Source organism: Archocentrus centrarchus, chromosome 13, assembly GCF_007364275.1.
Source record: "Archocentrus centrarchus isolate MPI-CPG fArcCen1 chromosome 13, fArcCen1, whole genome shotgun sequence".
Lineage (NCBI taxonomy): Eukaryota > Metazoa > Chordata > Actinopteri > Cichliformes > Cichlidae > Archocentrus > Archocentrus centrarchus.
This window is the reverse complement of record NC_044358.1, coordinates 15,125,080-15,147,129: the sequence shown is the minus strand read 5'-3', so window position 1 is coordinate 15,147,129 and position 22,050 is coordinate 15,125,080. Positions and strand designations below refer to the sequence as shown.

The window sequence follows — 22,050 nt, the reverse complement described above, 5'->3', positions numbered from 1 at the left end:
CAAAATGAGGAACCTGTTAAATTATTTTTGAAAGTAACACACAGAGTTGTGTTGCAGGAATGAAGAATGTGGTCAACACAAATATCTGTTTAGGGTCGTATGTAACTTTTAAATAAATGTGAACAAACCACTACAGAAAATTAAAGAGTGTTAATTTCTTTTAATATCACAGTTGCAAGAGATATTTGTTTATACCCCCCACTGGCCTCATTAATTAGGGGCAGGGCATGTCTCTGGTAGTGTCACATTTTACTTTTAATTAATGATTTACGAGCTGTAGTGGAAATGAAGGGGCTGAGGAGAAGAGGGAAGGGTGTCAGAATACACAAAACATGTTCAGCTGCTAATTGCACAGGTAGGTGGTCTCTTACCTTCGCAGCGCCGATTTGCTCCTTACGAAATTTTTCCAAAGGAGTAATCAAAACATCGTCTGCATTCTGAATCTGGATGAAAATCAAGGGGAAGGAGACATACAGACAGATGTCAGTCTGACTGAAAGCTCAGTCAAGTCTTCAGAATATTCCAAAAATAATTATCAGAAAGAAAAATATCGCTCAAACCTAATCTGGCAGCTATTCAGTTTCATTACAATGGGCTCGGTCTACGAACGTGTCACACAGGAAATTATGGAATCATTCAGCACAAGTCAAACACAATTGCAAAAACACGTGGAAGATAGAGCAATCACATTTATTAATATCTCTTAAATCAGTGACAATGAACAGTGTGTGACTGTAAGGAACCAAAATGAGTGCAGCAGATATCTGAGATAGAGGGCTCAACAATAGTCCTGCAAGGCAGACAAAAATGGAGCCTTTTCATGTGAGCTTTCATGCACCAGTATTGTCAAACTTTGCTGAAATATAACAGCACCGCAGATGAGGGTTGAGCCTGCAATGCATTTAAATTTTTGAGGTATGTCTCTACATACTGGTGACCTCTCCTGTGACTGGAAGAAAAGGTCTCTCGGGGAGCCTCTCCTTTTTTTTTTATCCTAGACAGTAACTGAAAAGGTGAGATATATTGTGTCAATTACAGTCTATAGTGAACTGCGGGTGAGCGGTTCAAAAAGGTGCCATTAAGGTGCTTCTGAATTTTCTGAGTATGAGCTTTCACCCATTGAGATCAGATGACATCAGACTAGTGGAGCCGCTCTACGGGAAGCGCTGTCACAAACGACATGGCTCTAAGGTTGATTTAAGGCGTTATTCTGTGCGGTGATAAACTAAGGGCTGGGCTCTATAATACATCTATGATACCAGGGCTAATTTAGTGGCGTCAGCTCAGATTGACTATCAGCTCCCCAGCCACAGTCCTCTGAACACACACTTTCTTGAGATGGAGTTTTTGTTTTCAACCATTAATCATAGCATATTTTCATTGTCTAAAAATAACCCTGTCAGCTCCATCACCCAACCAGAATGAGTGACTTGAAAAGGAAGATGCAATCTCTCTGAGCCTGCAGTGTTTTCACTCTCCTGTTATGATGCAGGATGCTATAATCTTGTAAATATGTAACTTTAATAGTAATAATACTCTAATTACACTATAACGACAAACTTTGCAGCTCCTCAAAATTTGACTGCAAATGTGAGCCGTGTTAAACTTTAGAGCAGAATCCAAATCAGTCTGCCTCTCTACATTCATTAAAGGGGCATTAGAGGAGAAATTCATTTCACCTGTTTAAACTGTATTTATGCATTGAAGCATGGGAGCATCAACTGACGTGGGTGCCAACACCCATCTAGCCTGTCCAAGAAATTCTGTGCTTTTATTTTGGTGAATGAAACTATGGTATTATTATCCATCCATCTCACCTTTTCAGGGTCGCGGGGTTGAGGTTGGGTTGGGCTGCTGGAGCCTATCCCAGCTGCCATAGGGATAGAGGCAGGGTACAACCCGTACAGAACACCCACACAGACCCGAGGAGAACATGCAAACTCCTCACAGAAAGACCCTCGGCCAAGGTGGATTCGAACCCAGGACCTTCTTGCCTTCTTGAAGCAGCAGTGCTAACCACCATGCCATGGTATTATTATGTTAGGATTAATTAGCAGGAATTTGAATCTGTAGTTTCTGGATGCAGCTTTTCTGGATTAGCTTGCCAGCATTAGCTGATAACTTACAGTCCCTTCTGGCTTAAGGAAAAGATGGTGCTAGCAGCAACACTAAACTGGAGGCTTCAAGACAGGAAATCAGAAATCAACAGCTGATGTCACGGTGTCTGAGCACAATAATTTTGGTACTGTGATACAATATTGCACAAAAGTCTGGATCCACCCCTCATTTCTTTTCTCAAACAGCCAGACCTTCTTGTAATTTTGTAAAGCAGTCTTGAGAGCTCTCCGGGCCTGCCTCCCATTTCTTCGGGTGAATCTATGAAAAATGCCAAAGATAACACAGTGTGCCAGGCATAAAATAATATTTTTGCACCAACAAGGTGATTCCCAAAGAGGCATCAGTCAAAAACTTGGTGTGCAGTGTGTCCTTGAAAAACTGAGGAAACTGGACGCAAGCCTGTTAGAAGTGCACAGACTCAGTTTTCACCTTATAAACCGTATTTCCATTTATGTTTGCAAACGCTTCAATTGCTGCACCTATTTCCCATTTTTAGCCAAATATAAAGAAATGAGGGGCGGCTCAAGACTTTTGCACAGCACTGTGGATTCATCACACTCAGAACCAAAATTTTTTTTTTTTTCAGATTATGATCTGTTAACTGCATCCCAATTCCAAATATTTACTGTGTAACACCATAATCTCACAATATGCAGCGTTGCAGCCAAACCTTGCGACTGCTCAGAGATAAAAACAGCCTCTCATGTATTAGACAGGAAGGAAACAGATGCAGATGAACTGGATGCAACAGAAATTTGTAGGTAAGCCACATTATTCTGTTGAGACAACTGGGTCAGAAATATGAAGGAAAGAGGAGCCATGAACTGGAGGGTGGGGGGGACTTGGGGATGTACTGTAATAAGTCTGATTGCAGTGGCTCAAGCTCCCGTCTGACAGGATTTAAAGTCTCTGCTGCTGAGGGTTTCATGCCAGATACCACAGGGCACCTTCAGAGTCTGTTGTCCAGTAAGTTTGAGCTTTTTTTGTTTTTGGTTGGAAAACTGCTCTTTATGGATCCATCAGCATTTTGAGGCTCATACACATGCTGCAAAACGAACTCACAGAACCCTGAAGGAAAAGCTCGTTAATTCTGCTGACCTTTCACACCTGGCTACACTAATTAAAACGACAATTTTAGACTTTTGTCACCTGCGTACTGTAAGATGACACATTCTCATTCACGGCAGATACATGTTATTGTCATGTTATTTAAAAATGGCTGGTTATGTTAAAACCAAAAATTTGCCAATTTAACCTGTTATTAAGTCTTAAAATGTGATTTAAAATCAGCCGCTGTAAAGCGATGCATCAGCAGATGGTTTAAAAGCATAACGGGGCTCTGTAAGATAAATCAAGTCACTTTGATTACGAGTAAAACTCCACTAGAAGCACAGAGGACATCTGATGGTCATCAGATCTGTTATATAACAATATAATCTGTTAGCTGTTATAATCCTCTCGTCATACTGAAGTCATGGTGTTATCTACCGTCTCAACAGCAAGAACTGCACTTTTTTCATTCTCAGCTAAATAGACAGGACAATCAAATACGCGGCACTCCAGGCTTTTGAGATTATGATCTAATATTTGAAAGCAAGACAAAAATATCAAGCTTGTTCTCTTCTGGATTTCTGAGATGACGGCTTCTGAGTTTAATTATTCCTGAAAGTTACCGCTACCTGCATAGGATTTAGATGTTACACAAGTGTTATTGCTTCTTACAGCCGCAAAGGAATTATACTTCATTACATTCAAAGCAATGCAAAGTACAGTCATGTTTAAAATGTTCAAGATTCCAGATCAGTTTTGATTATTATCTTCCAATAAGCTGATTCAGAGTTATACTTGAAAGAGGCCATCTTATTTAAGACTCAATGGATTACTTTCAAACTGGCATTGTGCCGAACGCCCTTAGCAACAGCCTCTCTCAACAGGATTAAATCCATATGAGCGAGCACAGTGTGATGCTTGAAAGGATGCAATAGCGCTAAGCAATTTCATTATCAGATAGGGAGAGGAATGTCAATGTGCGGTATTTCCCCTGCTCCTGCTTTTACCAGTCTAAATATCAAGCAGATCAAAAGTGTTACTCCGAGGTTAATTTGCAGAGGCCGATCAGAATGCCACCAAGGCCAGATCCAATTGAATACTGTGAAGTGTACCAATTCAAATTTTCCTCGTTCAAACACTTCTTTAGAACCGGTTTAAATGTGAAAATCTACTTTAAATTCTTTGGAAACACAACTCTGCGTCATTCATCGCTCTGCTAATGAAAACAATATTCTTAAAGCTTTCAGGCTCTGTTTTTTCCCCCCCTACAATATATTCTTTGTGACCATTTCTCTTCACTCTGTGCTTACAGATGAGAAAGCCTGTAAGGAAGCATTACTCAGGTCAGCTTTTGTAAGAAAAGCCCTCCTCGTGTTCACCTCATTGGCTTACAAGTGCTGCTAGAACACATCTTGGATCAAACGGTTTGATTTTTCTATGCAAATATTTATAAAATTTATTACGTTTCAGATTTTCTAGAACAGCTTAAAGTGCGAATCCTGCGGTCGCACGTGTCGCATTCACTCCTTGGTTGCGTTGCTGTATTTCTGTTCTTATATGGCAGCAGTTTATAATCACTCTAGCATTAAACTGTATATTGCTCTGCCTCACTGGTTACAGCATGTAAGTCTATAACAGCGCAGTAAATAACTTTTATGGGCTCTTCGCCCGTTCTGTTTTGACAGCATCCTCACAATGAAAAGCCAGCTTAATGCACCTAAAGCTCTGCTTCTTCATTGCAAATCAACTGAATCTCTTGGTTTTTGAATACACACAAACTCACACACATCAGACACACCAGGCTTTTCATTTTTTTTCTCCCCTGCTGGCTGAAGAGGTGTCATAAAAGCCTGGCTGGCCATCGTGCTGCACTATCTTTGAAATGAAAAAGCATATTTCTGTTTGTTGTTGTAGCAGCTTCACCCTCACACCTTCCCAAAAAAATGTGGCTGCAGGCAGGGAAGAGTTCTGGAAAAAAAGGCAGCTGGGCTCTGACAAGAAGGTGTTTTATCAGTTAAAAATCGGTGATTCAGTAAAACTGGTGTGACAGGATTTTCCTGAAATTTTAACATCTAAAGAGAAAAATACAAATTTTTCATTTTAATTCATTTGAACCACTTATATTATAATAATTATGTATTATAAGTATGTGCAACTTGGTGCAAACATGATTATTACATATTCTCAGAGACACCCATATCATTCAGCAGCCTTATACTTACACTATAATGTTATAAAAATGGAGCTCTTTCTGCCTTGAGACCATGAAGAAGCCTCCAGGTGATAAATATTAATTTTTTGGTTTAGTTAAGCAAAAGTGGCTAAATTCTTGGAAGTGACTTCATTTTCCCTTTTAGGTGTCACGTCTGAATGGTCACCTACGGGGGCTGAAATGCAGCTAACCTCAATGTACAACTGTGCAAAATTATTAAGAGTAAAAAACAGCAGAAAAACGGTCACAGGAGAATCTGAGGAATGTTAACAAGCACTGCTGGCAAAGCTTCTGAGTGGGGTAACATGAGTGGGTGTGCCTTAAATGAAAACGGCTGAGTGCTAGACATCTGTACTTCTTTGTCTCGAGCTGTATTACACCTAGAAACAGCCAGCAGCATCAAATAAAAATATCAGCAGCAATCACACCACACCAATAACCACAGTGACAGCAGCAGCAACCAAAAAGGAATTAGTCAAACTCATTAAAGATGTGGAAGCGAAGCCCCTGAAACCTAATTAATACAGTATGTTAAATGCATAATAAACATCATTGCCCGTATCATGACAAAATAAAACATTCTATTTCATGCTGACGATGGGATACAACCTTTATTAGAAGGGGGACTGCAGCAGATTTGTGTGTCTGTCATTCCCTCTGCAGATTGTTTTGCTGTGGACATGTGTGTGTGTGTGTGTGTGTGTGTGTGTGTGTGTGTGTGTGTGTGTGTGTGTGTGTGTGTGTGTCGGGGGGGTAACAATCTCATTGAGCTAAATCTTTATCTGGTGCACCAGTGGCACCTGCAGCAAGCTGAAAAGCCATCATTCCCTAACTTTTATGAGCTATGAAATAAAAGGAAACCTGCTGCAGACAGAGCAACACAACACTGTGAGACTCGATGTGACACATTTGCCCTACACATCTGATTGGAGAGTAAGCCGTTAAGCAAGGATATAAAGAAACTGCTGAAATGGAGATAGTAGCTGGTTTGTGGGTCCCATGAGGATTGTCTGTTGTTTCTTTTAAGCACAGTTAGACTGCTTGACCTTTCTTGCTACCAGAGTTTGAGGCAGCTGTGATTGCTGTCTGCACACATTTATCCCCATATATCAAACAGTCTGCAAGTAAAGACCTGCAGTATTAAAAGAGCCACGTTTGCATGAAAATGGGGACTTGTGATTTTTAATAAAGTGGTCATAAATAGAGATTTTTGCCTAGTTTACCATCACAGCATCACAAAATTCAAGGACGGAGTAACCCTTTGGTTTACACTTGGGCCTTACCAGAAGTTTTAAATAAAGCAATAGCTGCAAGTTGTTTATAACGTGCAACTAAAATCTGCTTTTGTAAACCTTGCAAAGCCATTTTTATTAGCTATGATACCTGCGTGTCAAAGCTTGAGGGTTTACTGTGAGTCAGGTGTGTGAGTTTCACAGCCTAACTAACATCCTAAATCCTAAAAGATGAAGCTAAATGTCAGTAAGTCAGTCCGGCTGGCTGTGAGTGCGTGAGATCATTTTTCTAGTGAAACACAACAAAACAAAACAGATATTTTGCTTTCAAACATATTTTGTATTAATTACTGCACGCATGGTTAACTCTCACGTTGATACATCAAAACTGCTTTCCATGTAGAGACATTTAAGCATGCTGTGCTCTGTGTCCCCTCAGAAGGCCCCAGCAACAGAAAAATACATTATGTCAGTAAACGGCTCTTCTGGTGACTGCTTCAGTTTCCACACTTTCCAACAGCTGTCTCCAGACAGTGAGAAAATGCTCTCCATCAGATGCATCAGTGACCTTGTTTTACTCGAGTGTAACATACAGTAACAAGCAGAACACATAAAGATAACAAGAGCAACGAACAGGAAAGAAATCACACCAGTGTGTTACGAACTGGATTCAAAACAGCGACAATCTTTTTCCCGGTTTTTCATCAGTGAACACATGATCTGAAGTCACGACCCGCGTGCACCAGCACCAATCAGGGCGGCCTGCAGGGACATCTGCTTTTAAAGCTTCTATCATTATTTAGCAGGAATTTATCTATTGCAAGAAAGAATTTCAATTATAAAACTGCATTTTAAGGATTTCTGGAACAATGCTTTGACCACAGCATACGGGGATGGGCCAGTCTCTGGATGGGTTAAATACTTTTACACTTAGTATATGTGCATTCATGAGTTTTACTTCAGCTGTGGGGTATACAGCACAAAGGTTTGATGATGTTCACGCCAAATACTTTTCAGACTTTCATTAAACAAGCCGCCACGAATGTGGCTTAGAACAATGACTGTCTTTATTTCACTGTGTTGTTTCAGGGTCAACGGGACATTCCTCAGTTCACAGGCCGGCGCACAAGCTACCCACACAGCAGAATTACTGCACTGTTCAATCCTGGGAAAACAGCAGCAGCATATGCCTCACCACAGATGCACTTTTTAATCATTTGATGTCAGGCAGACACACAAAATACAGGGAACTGCATTTGTGTGAAAGACATGTAAACCAAAGGAAACTCAATGTGGGAAATAAATGTATCACATGCACTGAGGGCCTATGATGGCCAAATCTATCTATCTCCTCCTGTGGACTTCTCTTGGCTGTTATTCTTCCATTTCCAGATCAGCGTCTTCGTAAAGGGCACAACGACAGGACAATCAACCCAGGATGTTCTCAACAGTGGAAGAAATCAGAGCTTCCAGAGGAAAACTGTGAGAGCTCAGGGAGACTCCACACAAACCGACGGCAGCGTTAAACACTGAGGCACCGCGCTGTCTTGGTATTACAGCACCCTGCATGTCAGAATCTTCAGAAATATTTTCATGCTTTCAGTTGTTAATTATTGTTTTTATTTATCTACTGATGTGTTTTAAGCACAAGGGCTCTTTAAAATAACTGTAATTCAATGCAATTGTTCCCAAATCAAATATAAACTATACTGTTCTTGAGGTAACCGAAATACAGCTGATTTTTTTTCCATTTCAGAAGCGACAACACCATGAACCCTCAGTGCAGCCTTATCCCAGGGGGATATGGCTATCACTCCAAAAGCCACAACATCAGGGCACTGCCCTTCTACTGCTAAATGCCATCCATGCTCAACAATGCTGAACCTTCTCAAACCGTGCAGAACTCGAACCATTTTCACTATTTTTCTGCTGGTGGAAGGGTTATCAACTGGGGAATAATAGCAGAAATCTTTTTAAAAAGATAGAATTTGGGAAGTTTTCAAGTGGAATAACACACTTGGATAGTTGACAAGCCAATCACAAGCCACACAGCAAAAAGATTTTAGGCCTGGCTGCCTGCAGAGCCAACAGACAATGAAAAGCTTCATGCTTGACAAACCCTGCAGAAATTGTGCTACCGGTAAGAGTTGTGTACAAGCACCAGAGGCACCGTAGATATGAAGCATAGTAGGTAATACTCCGGAAATGACTCCAGAAATATTTCCTCTATATCCACTCTGAAATATCTGAATTTTAGTCAGTTTCATCAGTCTGTGTTTTTCTTACAGATTCAGTCCAGATGTGAAATGGTACTAGGTAACATTTTTGTTGGTGGTGGTGGTGGGGGCGCAGCTTCTTAAAGTTTTTAACCACTCTGAGTGTGACAAGATTTTATTCTTTTCACTAATGTGTGGCTGCGAAACAGCACATCTGTCTGTCGTAATCTATTAGGAGAAACAAACCTGCAAAATAGAAACACCATCTGGCAGCGATTGTGGTTTAACAATAGCAGAGAGTCGAGTCTCAGCTGATATATCTCACAATATTTCACGGTTTGAGGATGGTATACTCTCCTTGTTAGGAAATGTTTCATCCATTTGGTGAACATGTGTTGGTTTGAGATGTGCTAATTAAGTTCTGAAGACCAAATGCCGTAAAGGCCGAGATGAAACTTTCTGGTTATCTGCACTTTTCTCCTGCTTTCCTTCAGTCGGACGCACAATGCTGCCACAGCACATCTGGAAGAGACTTCAGGAATTTCCTCTCTGTGCACTGCCGTGTCACAGTGAAAGGCCGACTGTACGCTGACACGATTACTGCAATAATAGCTCTATGTATATTTGCAGTGGCCACTCATTTTGGACAGAAACACCTCATTCATACATCACATACTACTGTAAGAACCTTGATTTTGTATCTTTGCAGTTCTGTGAGAGTCTTTAGACCTCATTTAGAAATGATGTGACAGATTGCAGATGGAAAGTTTTTCATATTTACTTGTGCTCCACACACTTCTCAAAATGAATTAAATTCAATTACAAATCAAAGATAGATTTTCTGAGTGTTCTGCATGATTATTGAAAATGTAAGATTAAAATAACCCAACTAAGTAAGTATTCACACCTCACGAGAACTGCAGTTAATCTCTGATTGAGTCCACCTCAATCAGTGGTTTTAAGGTCCTATACCTTGACTGGAGTTCACCTGTGCCTGATTAAATTTAATGGAAAGGCATACGCCTGCATGTATAAGGTCTGACAGCTGGTGAAAACTAAGCAATAAGGTAAAGAGATGTAATCTCCCTCCAACATCTAGGGAAGGATACAGGGAAATATGCTACAAAGGACGACAGCCTCCATTAGTCTCAAACATTAGAAGTTTGGAACCACCAAAAGTCTTCCCAGATCTGATCACCAGCCACACTGAGTAGCTGGGGGTAAAGGGCCTTGGTCAGACAAGAATAACCGAATGGTCGCTATGAATGACATCAAGATTTCCTTTGAGAAAATGAAAGAAACTTACAGAAGGACAACCATTAGAGCAGCACTCCATCAATCAGGCCTTTCTGGTATAATGGCCGGACGAAAGCCATTCATCACAAAAAGGCACATGGCAGCTTGCTGGAAGTTTGCCAAAAGGTATATGACTAACTCTCAGACCAGGAAAAGAAAAGTGTGTGTATGATGAAAATAAGTAATTTAACAATCTGAGCACAATTCTCAGCCGTGTATATGGACTGCACCAGGCCCTGTGTCCCATCCCCACAGTCTAACACAGTCTCATCACAGTGATAGCAGTATCACACGGTGCCAGTGCTTCTCTGTGGCAGACACATTAACATTTCAGCAACAACAACAACAACAACAACAAAAACCCAGAGAAATCATGTAATGAAACCATTAAGAAATCACAGGATCAGCTTTTGGAAAACTGTAAAAATCCCGGCGTGGCTCAGCCAGAGTTGGGATCTGGACCCAAAAGATCAACTCCGAAGGCCTCAAGATGGGTAAAGACTTGAGTTTGTGACTACTGCCAAAGGCGAATCAAACAAGTACAAAGTGAATGGTCTGACTGTTTATGTAAATGGGATATTTCAGCCTTTTATCAGTGACGTATCAATTCTCCATTGATACCGCAGCACACTGCAAGTTTAAAGAATCTAAAGGGTTTGATGATAACGCTGTGAATTGTGGGCATTTAAATGAAGGGAAATCATGAAAGGCAGACATTCATGTATTCTTACATAACTGGCTGTCACCAATGTTTCTTTTAGAGCAAAACAAGGTATTTAATAGCTATTTAAAAATATTTCACTTATATATGCAGTATCATCAAATGGGGATTTACTCTTGCCTATATGGACTTTGAAAGGGGTTTAATTTCTGCGTCCTACAACATAAATTTTTTGTTTTAGTCATTTGTAGATCTTTGACCTTCTCTGTACAAAATGATGTGTGTTAACAGCCCGGGGGCACTTTGGTTTTCATTTGATCTGCTAAAAAATTTCATTTCATTCTACAAAACGAAGTGTTAAAGACAAATGTGACATTTTGTTACTCATCAAAGCATTTAAAGCCTTATGGAAACTGTGAAGTAGAAAAAAATTAGACCTGAACTTGTCATAACCGGTTCGGTTCTATCAAAATTAGCTTAACATTGAGTGCAGTACCTGTTGTAACTTACTGTGGAGCATCAGTCACAGTTTTCTGCCCCAAGACATGTGAGTCATTCGAAGTTTCTAGTTCATATATAGAAACAGTGGAGGAAAAAAAAAGCTGCACTCAGTTCAAAGTAAGCAAAATCCTGGTATAATCTTCTTGGAAAACAATATCAAAAAGTCATTTTTCACACCGTGGGGATTCAAAAAATACTAAGTGTATCTAAGACATTAGGTACATTGCACCTGTGTCCCGAGAGATTTAAAATGCACACAGGTTTAAAAAAACAGCGTCTCTTCCTGCATCACATTACAATCAGCTCAAAGTGCAGAGATCAGAACGATGTTTCCTGCATATTCCAGAGATCTGAGGAGACAGAAGACTGCTAGGTGAAGAGAGGCGAGATGATGCAAAGAGGATACTTTTCAAGCAAGTAGGGGGGACGTGGGGGAGCGCGTGTGCTATGAATATGTTTTTACTTATTAAATCTATCAAAGATGAACGAAGTGCTGCATCCCATAGCTTCCTTGTCTAGGCATAGCTGCTTTGATTTATTCAATTTATTTCCATTACTTTGGATTCTGAGCTGCAGCATCATTTAAATTCTCTTAAATGACGGCACAGCTCGTCTCCAGTTCAGCTCGTCTCTGCTCGTCATCATTTTGACTTGTTTTTGTTTCTCTCACCATTTTGAAATGACATGACTAAATAATATTTACATATTAATGCATATGCAAGCCTGCGTTAGTATGTAGCTGCCCTTTTCTTTTCTTTTTTAATTATGTGTGCATAGCAGAACAAGCATTCGGTTTCTGAGTTCTTGTGTGAAATCGTCCAGAAAAACAAACACACAGGTAAATTCAGGCTTCTCTGTCAGCCCTCAGAGTCTTTGTTTCTTCAGGAGAGGACTAACATCTACAACCTGCACTAACCGGAGCACCACATTCTCTGGGAGACTCTCAGTGCATCCAGAAAATGTTCGCTTACTTTAACATTACTAACTAATCATGCAAAAAATATTTATGCCCACCACTGATTCCATCACAGCCCAGGATTTTCATTCCTCAGGTTACACAGGTTAATACAGCATGCACACAGATTTTGCTGTATTTCATGGTACGTCTATGCACCTAAACTCAATATTAAGTTTGTCAGAAATGCTGTTGCAGGCACACAAACAAGCAATTATGGCTACCCATGGTATATAAATTAAAATTAAGATGCAGAAGATTTTAGTTCCTTCTACATGGCTAATGCTTTCCGTATTCAGGTGTCTTAATTAGAAAGCTCTGCATCATTTCCTGAATTAGCCTGACATTTCTAGTTTAGACTGAAGCAGGTGTTAGAGGCCTGCCCTTTTTTAAAGCTGCTGGTTTCTCTAAATTAAGCATGAGGTCATAATGCACCAGTTTAGGCAATAGTGATACAAGTCAGTCACTCCCAGCTTCTCACGTATGGACGATCGTAAAGGACGATAGATTTAAATGCACTCGGTAAGCATCCTTCTTCAACATGTCTGTTTCTTAAAGCCCTTTTTTTCTCCCTAAATCTAACCATGTAGTTTTTGGTGTATAGAAGTAAGCAGCAGCTCATTTGTATTATTCATCCAGGCAGCGAATCTCTCGAGATTAAGAATCACTGTTATGAGCATATCCTGGGCCCAGACAGTGAACATTAACTTTGCAAGGATTTTGACGGTGGGAGAAACCTGATAAAATCTCTGCAAGCACGGGAAGAACATGCAGCTGCACACAGAAGAGCCGTGTTCACACACAAAACCAGGAAACTCTTGTTGTGTGGCAGCAGTGCTAACCACTGATGCACTGTGCTGCCACACAACAAGGAACAGTGAGAGAAAAGCAGGAAAAATAAACTTCAACACAAAAATCCTGAACAGTCTCCTGGCCAACAAACGTCTGACTCCGTGCCTGCCCGGCAACCTCACTAATGAAAGGCACGCTGCTCTTTATTAGATGATCATTGTGTTCAGGTATAAAACATGCTCCTTGGGTGTTGCCTTGATGCGGCACGTGGAAGCATGATGCCTCACTGTTGACTCACAGAAAGAAGCTCTTTGGGTGCTTGTGCAGGTTTTTCTCTGGCAGCTCCAATTTCCCCCACCAGTGGGCAAAAATGACACCCTACATTAATGCTGCCTGTAACAGGACACGTGTGCAAAACAGACTCTTTATCTCAAGAGTTCACTTCCTGGTTAAATAAAAAGTTAACCTGAGTGTCAACTGGATCTACAGATTGGCAATAATTGACACCCTACGATGAAAACGTGCGTACAGGCACTTACTTGCAGGATCTTCAGGTACTATTTCATTTTTAAGCATCAGAGCTTTAGGGGGAAAAAATGTGCCGCAGGTGACAGAAATGGTACCTTTATGCTCGTAAAATTATTAGGATGACACAATATTCCTTAAAGCTATGTAATCTACACACAGGTGACCCATATCTTTAAAGTGCAACTCTTTCCATCATAAAATCGAGCTGCACTTTGAATGTCAGGAGGGAAATAGCCACACTGAAATGCTGCAAGTCTGTGTCTGTGTACAAGTCTGTGTTTTAGCAGCTATTACTGTAAGGCTGCAGAACAGTGGGTACAGTATAGCTATGCATCCACATACATGTATTACACACATGGGAACCTATGTGAGATATGCAGCAATTCACACGTCCATTCTCCTTAAGCTTCAGTGAGTTAACTCAAATGAGGTGTTTGGTATCAAACACTCTGCAGATGGAAAAAGTGGCAGTAAAAAGTTTGTAGCTTCCTCCGTCATGGTGACGACAGTCCTAATGAAAACGTCTCAGGTAGTTACAAAACCTATAACTGCTAACCTGCAGCTGCTCACATTTGCATATCAGACTTCTTAAATCAGACGTACAGCTGAAGTATGTAGACTACCGTAATTGCTGCCTTGAGACATCTCTTAATGCAACCTTCATAAACATCTACTTTTACAGATTAAATGCGAAGCACGGGACCCGCGCTTTTCTGCATGAGCAGAGCGACTCGGGGGAACTAACAAAGTTTTAAAACGTAAACTTTAAAGATGGGAAATTTTAAAACAAATAAAGTAAAAGTAGAAGCAAAAAAAAAAACTACACGGCATTTCAGGTGTAACTGGACTGATCATAGTTTACAAGTATACTTTGTAACACACCGTGTGGTTTGAGGGTGAATCTGGCCCTGCTGTATTTCACTAGGTAACTAATTTTATCAATACACATGGATAAGGTGACTCAGAGGTGTGCAGCATGTCTGTTTAACTGAAACCTGCAGATTCTGTTCTTTTCAACAGTCCTTGTCCACATTATTAAAATGCAACACAAAAATTTTCTCTCAGCTGCTTATTGCTTCTTCTCAAAGAGACGAAAGCCATGCTGCTGTAAGGTGCCTATGTGTGTGTGGGCTCAGCTCTGCAATATTCTCACACCAGGTGGGACATAAGCCCCTCCCCCCACCCCCCCTAAAACACCCTTGCCCTTTATGTCACGCCTGGTTTGTCTGCAGGCATTCAGCAGAGCTGGAGGCCTTTTTTTCCTGACCTTTAGACCAGCCAACCGGAGCCATAACTGCCACTTTTTGTACCACACAAAAAAGAAAAAAAAGCACAGCCAATGATCTTAGTTCAAAAACCCATCAAAGAAAATGTGAAGCTTTAAATTGTTTTGCCAAAGTTTCTCTGTTCGTTCGCTGTATTAATGTATTACAACTCCTATCAATCATCATGTTATGCTCTGTTTACTGCCAGGCATCTGAAACCCACAGGAGAAAATGTTTCTCCCAGGAAAAACCCTCTAAAGAACGACAGTCTCTATAAGACAGTCACTGCTGATGTTCTAATAACCTGAGTGTTTTGGACGACAGTACTCAGTGTAAGCAACAAATCTAATTGATTTCTTTATGGTAAAATAAATTGTTAGTATTCCTTTTTTCTACAGTTTTGAGGCAAAACTTAATACGACCACCCGCTGCAACCACAGACACATTGTATCTGATGTCATGTTTCTGGTTATTGTCTTGAATGACTACTACCGGTATAAAGTCCAGAGACAAAATCCATCTTTAAAACCAAATGTTTGGATTTAGTAAAAACAAACAAATTAAAAGCAAATTTATTTACAGCATGCAAAATAAAAGGAAGAGAAAACCATTAACTAGATAATAGGCAATATTTGCTTTTGTGCTTGTGATTTTGTTTTATTGTTGCATATCAAGTTATAAAAAGCGCTGTCAATCACAGGATGCGATAAAGACTGTACTGCTTCTGTTTGAAATCGTAATTACTCTGGTTTTGTTTGGTGTCTAAAATTGCATTCTTACCAAACGTCTTCTTTCCTCTTCAACAGTGTTCAGCAGCTGGGAGAACTCTTTGAATGACTGGGCTGAAACAGAAAAAGAGATTTCTGCATATTAAAGGAGAAATACTGAACATTTGGTCAATATATCTCAGTGTGTATGAGTCATCATCCACAATATGTTCACGGCTGGGAAAGTACACACAATGAACTTCTCTGTTGACACAATCACATGATTAAAAAAAATCTTAAACCGAAAAAAGATAGCGGCACAGTTGTTAAACATTAGCCGGTCCTGGCACCCTGCGAGCACTGCAGAAACATGGTGGTAAATTTTTATTTGCACTGCAGCTTCAGACCTTTCAGTGCAGCACATTTTAGAACCTAATAAAAGCATGCAGCTGTCCAATTTAAGCCTGGACCAGCAGTAAAAAAAAAAAAAAGAAAGAAAGAAAACAATACTTCAATTGAGTGAAACCCACTGATTGCTTCCCTTCATTTTCTTCCACTGCTAGGCTTCGCAATATGCTGTCAAAATACAGGAGAGACTGATGTGGTAGAGATACGTTCACGCCATCTGGGCTGTACTTCAGTAGCCTTTATGTTACATTTCGCAGGGCCATAATTCAGCATGCAATGCATCGAAGCTTATCTGACACAGAATTGTGGCTTGATAGCTTTACAGCTTCATTACATAGAGGGCCAGATACAACGTGGCCTCTCTTGGTCAGCCCCTGTGTCACCCTCTGTCTAGCCATTTAGCAGCGGTCGAGCTGCTCTGCTTGCCAACACAGTAACATCATTATCAGCCCCGACAGCCTGGCATGGGGACCCATGCATCATCTTAGACACTTTGGTCCATTTACACACCAAAGCTTTTAAAGACCAGCGAGCAATGATTTTGTGCCAGTGATCCTGCAGGCAGGCTGGCCTCCTATTAATGCTAGTGGCTCCCCTATCAACCCCCCTCTCAGGGGGTAAAGGGCACAGCTGGAGCTACTGATGGGACAAGATTAGACTGTGAAGAAAGGAAATGGGAGTCAAAGTGGGGTTATAACGTGCATATCATTCACTGGTAAGTGGAGGAAAGACAATAAACCTGATGAATCACTAAATTAAATAAAGTTTAATACCTTAGCAATGGATGAATAGGGAAGATAAGCTTCTCAATTGTGCATTTTTCTGCACACTGTAACAAGAGTTGTATGTTTACAATCATTTTATGGGCTTAAATTACGCCTTTTCTGATCGATATTTAACACTTCTGATCTGGATTTTACTCATCTGACTTATTCCACATCTGAACAGCTCTCGGAGACTAAAGGATTGACCTTCTGAGAGTCAGGCCCGTAACTTTTCTAAAGATTTAAATTTCTATAGCCACATCAATCTTTTGGCCCCATTCTGGCTTGGAATGTGAATGTCACTGCAGGAAGTCACAGACTGAAATCAATAGAAGGTCAGGTGAACCTGTCTGGCAGCACATACAGGATCCCAATGTTATGTGGAGAAGTAAGGAGCATCAAAGTGAAGTATACCAATACTGCATCAAGATGATGGCTGGCATTCACACAAGGGTCTAGCTATGTCAGTCAGAAAGTTCAGTTTCATTGATGACTAGATTGATTTCAACAGGCTGTTTTTTTCCTGGTGTAGTAATCGTGGCCTTTCCCTTCTGAGATGGTGAATGGACAGAGTAGTATCGCATGAAGTGTGTGGAAGGAAACTGAAGACAAAATCGCACACATGCCATTTTGCATTTTCAGTTTTATTTTGGTCCCGATTAAAGACGGCCCAAACAAATTTGCCAAGATCTATAAATAACACCGTTCATAAATCCTCCCAACAGATGGCACAACACTGTCATCTGAACCATTTCTATTGTGCACTGCAAAAAGCTCCAGTTACAGGTGGGCTGCCAAAGCATCCATTGTTGAATCTAAGATCATCAGATTCTTAATTACAAGGGAAGTCAAGGGAAGGGCCTCTAATTAAAGTGTGCTTGATTCTAATGAGGTTTAGATTTGGTGTGGATTTTTCCAATAAATATAATTGGTCTCCTGCACCCATGGCCATCACACAGTAAAAACAGCTTCGAGAGGGAAAAAAAAAAAAAAAGGACTATTCATTTTGCATTCAGATGAACATTACAGCCAGTAGAGGAGGTCGATATCCAGTCTAGCCCTCACAGATGGACAGTAATTCAACAGTGTACAGCTCCACAGAGTGAAGGACTCAAGCTGGGAATAATGAGAAGTGCAAAAAAAACCAAAGAGGAAGAGGAGGCCAAACTGGGAGCCATGCCCATTAGAGCCAACGAGGCCCTCTGCACAGCTGCTTTCATATTCCTGTTGGAGGCTCGGAGGTTTGCACCTCCATTAATCTCTGACACTGATCACAATTAGTCCCTTTGATCTCTTATAGGCTTGAAAAGATGCAGGAAAAGCATCATAAGCAAATCAATAACATTAATTATACATGCACAGCAGACAAGCTTAAGATCCATACACAAAGCCAAGACCCACTCGAAGAGCGTGCAGAATTTTATCTGGAAAAAAAATTAGCTCTATTACAAATGTCACAATGTTTTTCTTCTTCATTAATTACTTAGACTGATATAAAAGCTTAATTATAAATTAATATTTTGAGCAGACAATAACCTTCAGGACGCACGTGGACACGGCCAATTGTTTTCCTGTAAAAAGCTTAACAAAAAAAAACTCTGATTGATATGAAATAAGAGATGAAACAGCAGCAGGATGCAATCCTGAACTGAACTTACCAATGTTCACCTCATCGTCTGTCTCTGCATCACCTATGCACTCAAACTGGAACTCCTGCAGGGACTGGGAGAACTTCTGGACGGCAGCAGAAAGATCTGGAAAATCAGAGGGTCAGAGCATCGGATGAAAACACAGAAGACACAAATTTTATAGTGCAGCAGGCAGAAAAATGTCATGTATATGAATGTAAATTTAATGTAACCTCCTTGGACGACATACAATAACCATATATAAAACTGGATTTTATTATGTTTGCTTTCCCACTTTTACAAACTGGGAACAAGCAGATGCATGTCACTGAAAAGGGGACACACTTCATACAAAACATGCTCCTCATCCGGTTCCTGCTCTGTTGTTGCACTTGTAGTTCAGATCTAACAGATCTTTTCACCAGTTATGGGCAACAGCCTTCCCACACAAATAAGTGGAAATCGATTTTGTAACACCTGGTAAAAGGTGCCAAAGTTTTGCTCCCAGAACTTGTTGTCAAAGCGGAAACAAAAGCAGAACCCAGGGCAACAGTTACAAATTCTGTAAGTGGAGACTGACACGTGGACATTCTAATGACGGAAAATTCATATGGTTGTACCATCGTGCTAAGATAACCATCCTTTTAATTATTGCCAAGTTGCAAGTAATTATTTCCCCGGGCACCATAGCTACCTCAGAATAAACCAGTATATAAATAGGCCCAGTTTTGTCTTATTAATGGGCAACAGTAAATATTCAAAAGAGAAAAAGACGGGTCTTTTAAAACGAACCTCTCACTGGTTTCTATTTTAAAAATTACAACAAACAATGACAAATACAGTAACCCTGACCCACCTCAAATAAAATAAGCTACATACACAACCTAAACTAAGGCCTAAATTAAAACAGCCTTCACTCTTCTTGGAGAGCTTTCTTACATCCGTAGGAGGCCCTCATACTTCTATGTAGATACGAAAACCCATTTTCTTCTTATATTTAATACGTTTTTCATTAACTGTAAGCACAACATTGGAAAACTCTGGCTTGGCAATTTCTGATAGCAGAAGAGCAGCAAAATGCACTTTTATGATCTGCTGTCTGTCCATGTACATGCCCACTGACATACAACTGCAATATCAGCCATATTTACTTTATTACCTGTCTGTTGATCATATTACTTGGATCTGTCCAGAAAAAAATAAGCCCAGATGAACTGCCTAACCTTTGTGTCAAAAAGGATAAAGCCCACATAGAGAGTATAAATCATAAGAAAAATTCCACCTTTGGATACTCTCACTAAATGTATACATAAATCTATGATTTTTATTGTATTCTGGGGCTTAACTTTTGATCAAGTGTTCATTTTTGTAACATTTGACGACTTGCAGAGAGAATATTTTATCTTTTTGTATTCCAAAACCTTCCAGCTAAGAAAACATGAGTCCATGTGACTGTCAATGGAAAAATCTAAACGGTATGTGGGTTTTAATGAAGTCACAATTATTTAACAACACAAAAGGAGAATTAAATAGTAATTTTTACATATACTAAGTATTGGAACAGTGAGGCCAGTCCCTTTATTTTTTGCTGTAGACTGACAACATTTGAGTTTGACATTAAAAGATGAATATGAGACAAAAGATCAACATCTCAGTTTTTATTCCCAGGTATTTACATCTGGATCTGATACACAGTTTTGTCTGAACCCAGCAATTTTTCTTGTGAGCTAAAGTATTGAAACATGTGACTAACAGGTGTGTGTTGATGTCCAGGTGTGCCCTGTTACACTGATTATTCAAACAATCAATAGCGCTGATTGTCTACACTCAGTTTCAGATTTGGGTTTTGCCTGTGCAGACTGTGCATTTATAGTTAGAGGAACAACCAACATGAAAACCAGAGAGCTGTCTGTGGGTGGAATGCAAGCAATTGTGAAGCTGAGAGAAGATCGTGCAAACATTAGCCATGACCAGTACGACTGTCTGGAGTGTCCTGAAGAAGAAAGTCATCACTGATGTACTAAGTAACAGATGTGGAACAGTAGTCCACAGAAAAAGAAGGTATCACAAGCTACTATTTGCAGAAGACTTCATGAACTAAAGTACAGAGGCTTCACCAGAAGATGCAAGAACAACAGGAAGGCCGGGCTGCAATTTGCCAAGAAGCTCAGAGACAAGCCTCAGAAAAAGAAGTTTTATGGGCTGATGAGACAAAGATGAACTTTTACCAAGGTGATGGAAAGGCTAAAGTTTGGAGAAAGAAAGGATCTGCTCATGATCACAAACATACTAGTTCCTCTGTGAAACAGTGGAGGTAACGTCATGGCTTGGGCTTACATGGTTTCTTCTGGGACCTGCTCATTAATCTTAATTAATTAATCAAAATGGGATACGCCCCCGCATGTGGTAGAGAATAACAGAGCTAAGATCCTGTGATGGCACTTGTGATGGCTAACCAACCGGACATGGTAGTGGTGGACAAGCAGAGGAAAAAGGTCGTAGTGAAAGACGTTGCAATACTAGAAGAGCTGGAAAGGATGTGGAAGGTGAAGGTAACAGTGGTCCCCATGTTAATCAGAACACTCGGGGCAGTGACCCCCAAACGTGGGAGAATGGCTCCATCCGAGATCTCTGTCCGGAAGAGGACAGTCCTGGGAACAGCTAAGATACTGCACAGGACCCTGAAGCTGCCAGGCCTCTGGTAGAGGACTCGAGCTGGGATTTGTGTGTGTGTGTGTGTGTGTGTGTGTGTGTGTGTGTGTGTGTGTGTGTGTGTGTGTGTGTGTGTGAGAAGCATAGCACTATTTTATTAGTTTGGCATGTTGAATAGCCTGTTTATTCAACAGTATCCAAGATCCTGCATGCTGAAGTCCGAGACAGATCCAAGGCATATTTAAAAATGTGGCAATCAGAAACAAATCACTGCACCACAGCACGTGAACTGGTCCAAATAAGAAAGAAAATTGATTCAAGCTGTAGTCAAACAAGTTGTGCTACAAGGCTCACCTTGTTAGAGCAGCAGGCAGCAGAGCTGTAAGCTCTGTGTGTGCGCAACACAAAGACCCTTGGAAATCTTTGTGAACAAAATAAAAGTGTTTAAACAAGTTTACTTATCTTGTAAAGTTTTTTTTTTTTCAAACCTTTGACTTAATAGCAATGAGCCAGAACTGGCCAAGAGCAATTGCTCTTTGTTCAGACTGATGAGTCAACCAGAGTGTAACATGTCCACTCAAGAATGCCCTCTGTGGGAAAAAATGACTCGGTCATCATTTCCTGAACCTTACCTGCCTTATATAAAACCTCCCACTTTATTTCTCTTTGATCCACAGAATAAAGAAAAGAACAAAACAGGCACAGACACCTCGAGACACCACCAGCTTTACTTTTGCTCCTTCTTAAAAAAATAGTGCCACTGATAATATGGAATAGCTGATTAATGTACCTTTATATTTATATTTTTCTGCATGTCTTGTCATTTGGTTTCAAAGATTTCTGTGGAGAATGAAATAGTGTACTTAACTTCCCCAATTAGGCAACATCAACTAGCAGCTGACTATTGTTTCAGACACCTTTTCCTCTCTCAAGTAACAGCTTGGATGAGACCTAAAAGAAATTCTCCATATTGTCACACAATAAAAAGCATACAGACCTTCACATATACACCAGGTAAGTTCTAACTGCTGTACAGGAAGAGACAAAAACAAACAGCACTTAATT

General features: G+C 40.3%; 1 protein-coding gene across 4 annotated transcripts in view; it reads right to left on the bottom strand.

Moving 5' to 3' along the window:
• Positions 1–22,050, bottom strand: part of arhgap42b (Rho GTPase activating protein 42b) — a 78,400-nt gene that overhangs the window by 32,768 nt on the left and 23,582 nt on the right. For all 4 annotated transcript variants that reach the window (XM_030745065.1, XM_030745066.1, XM_030745064.1 and 1 more), the window contains exons 2-4: positions 18,364–18,459; positions 15,607–15,668; positions 372–443 (exon numbers count right to left, since the gene is read on the bottom strand). In XM_030745065.1, coding sequence (XP_030600925.1) covers positions 372–443; positions 15,607–15,668; positions 18,364–18,459 — 230 coding nt within the window. The remainder of the gene's footprint in view (positions 1–371; positions 444–15,606; positions 15,669–18,363; positions 18,460–22,050) is intronic.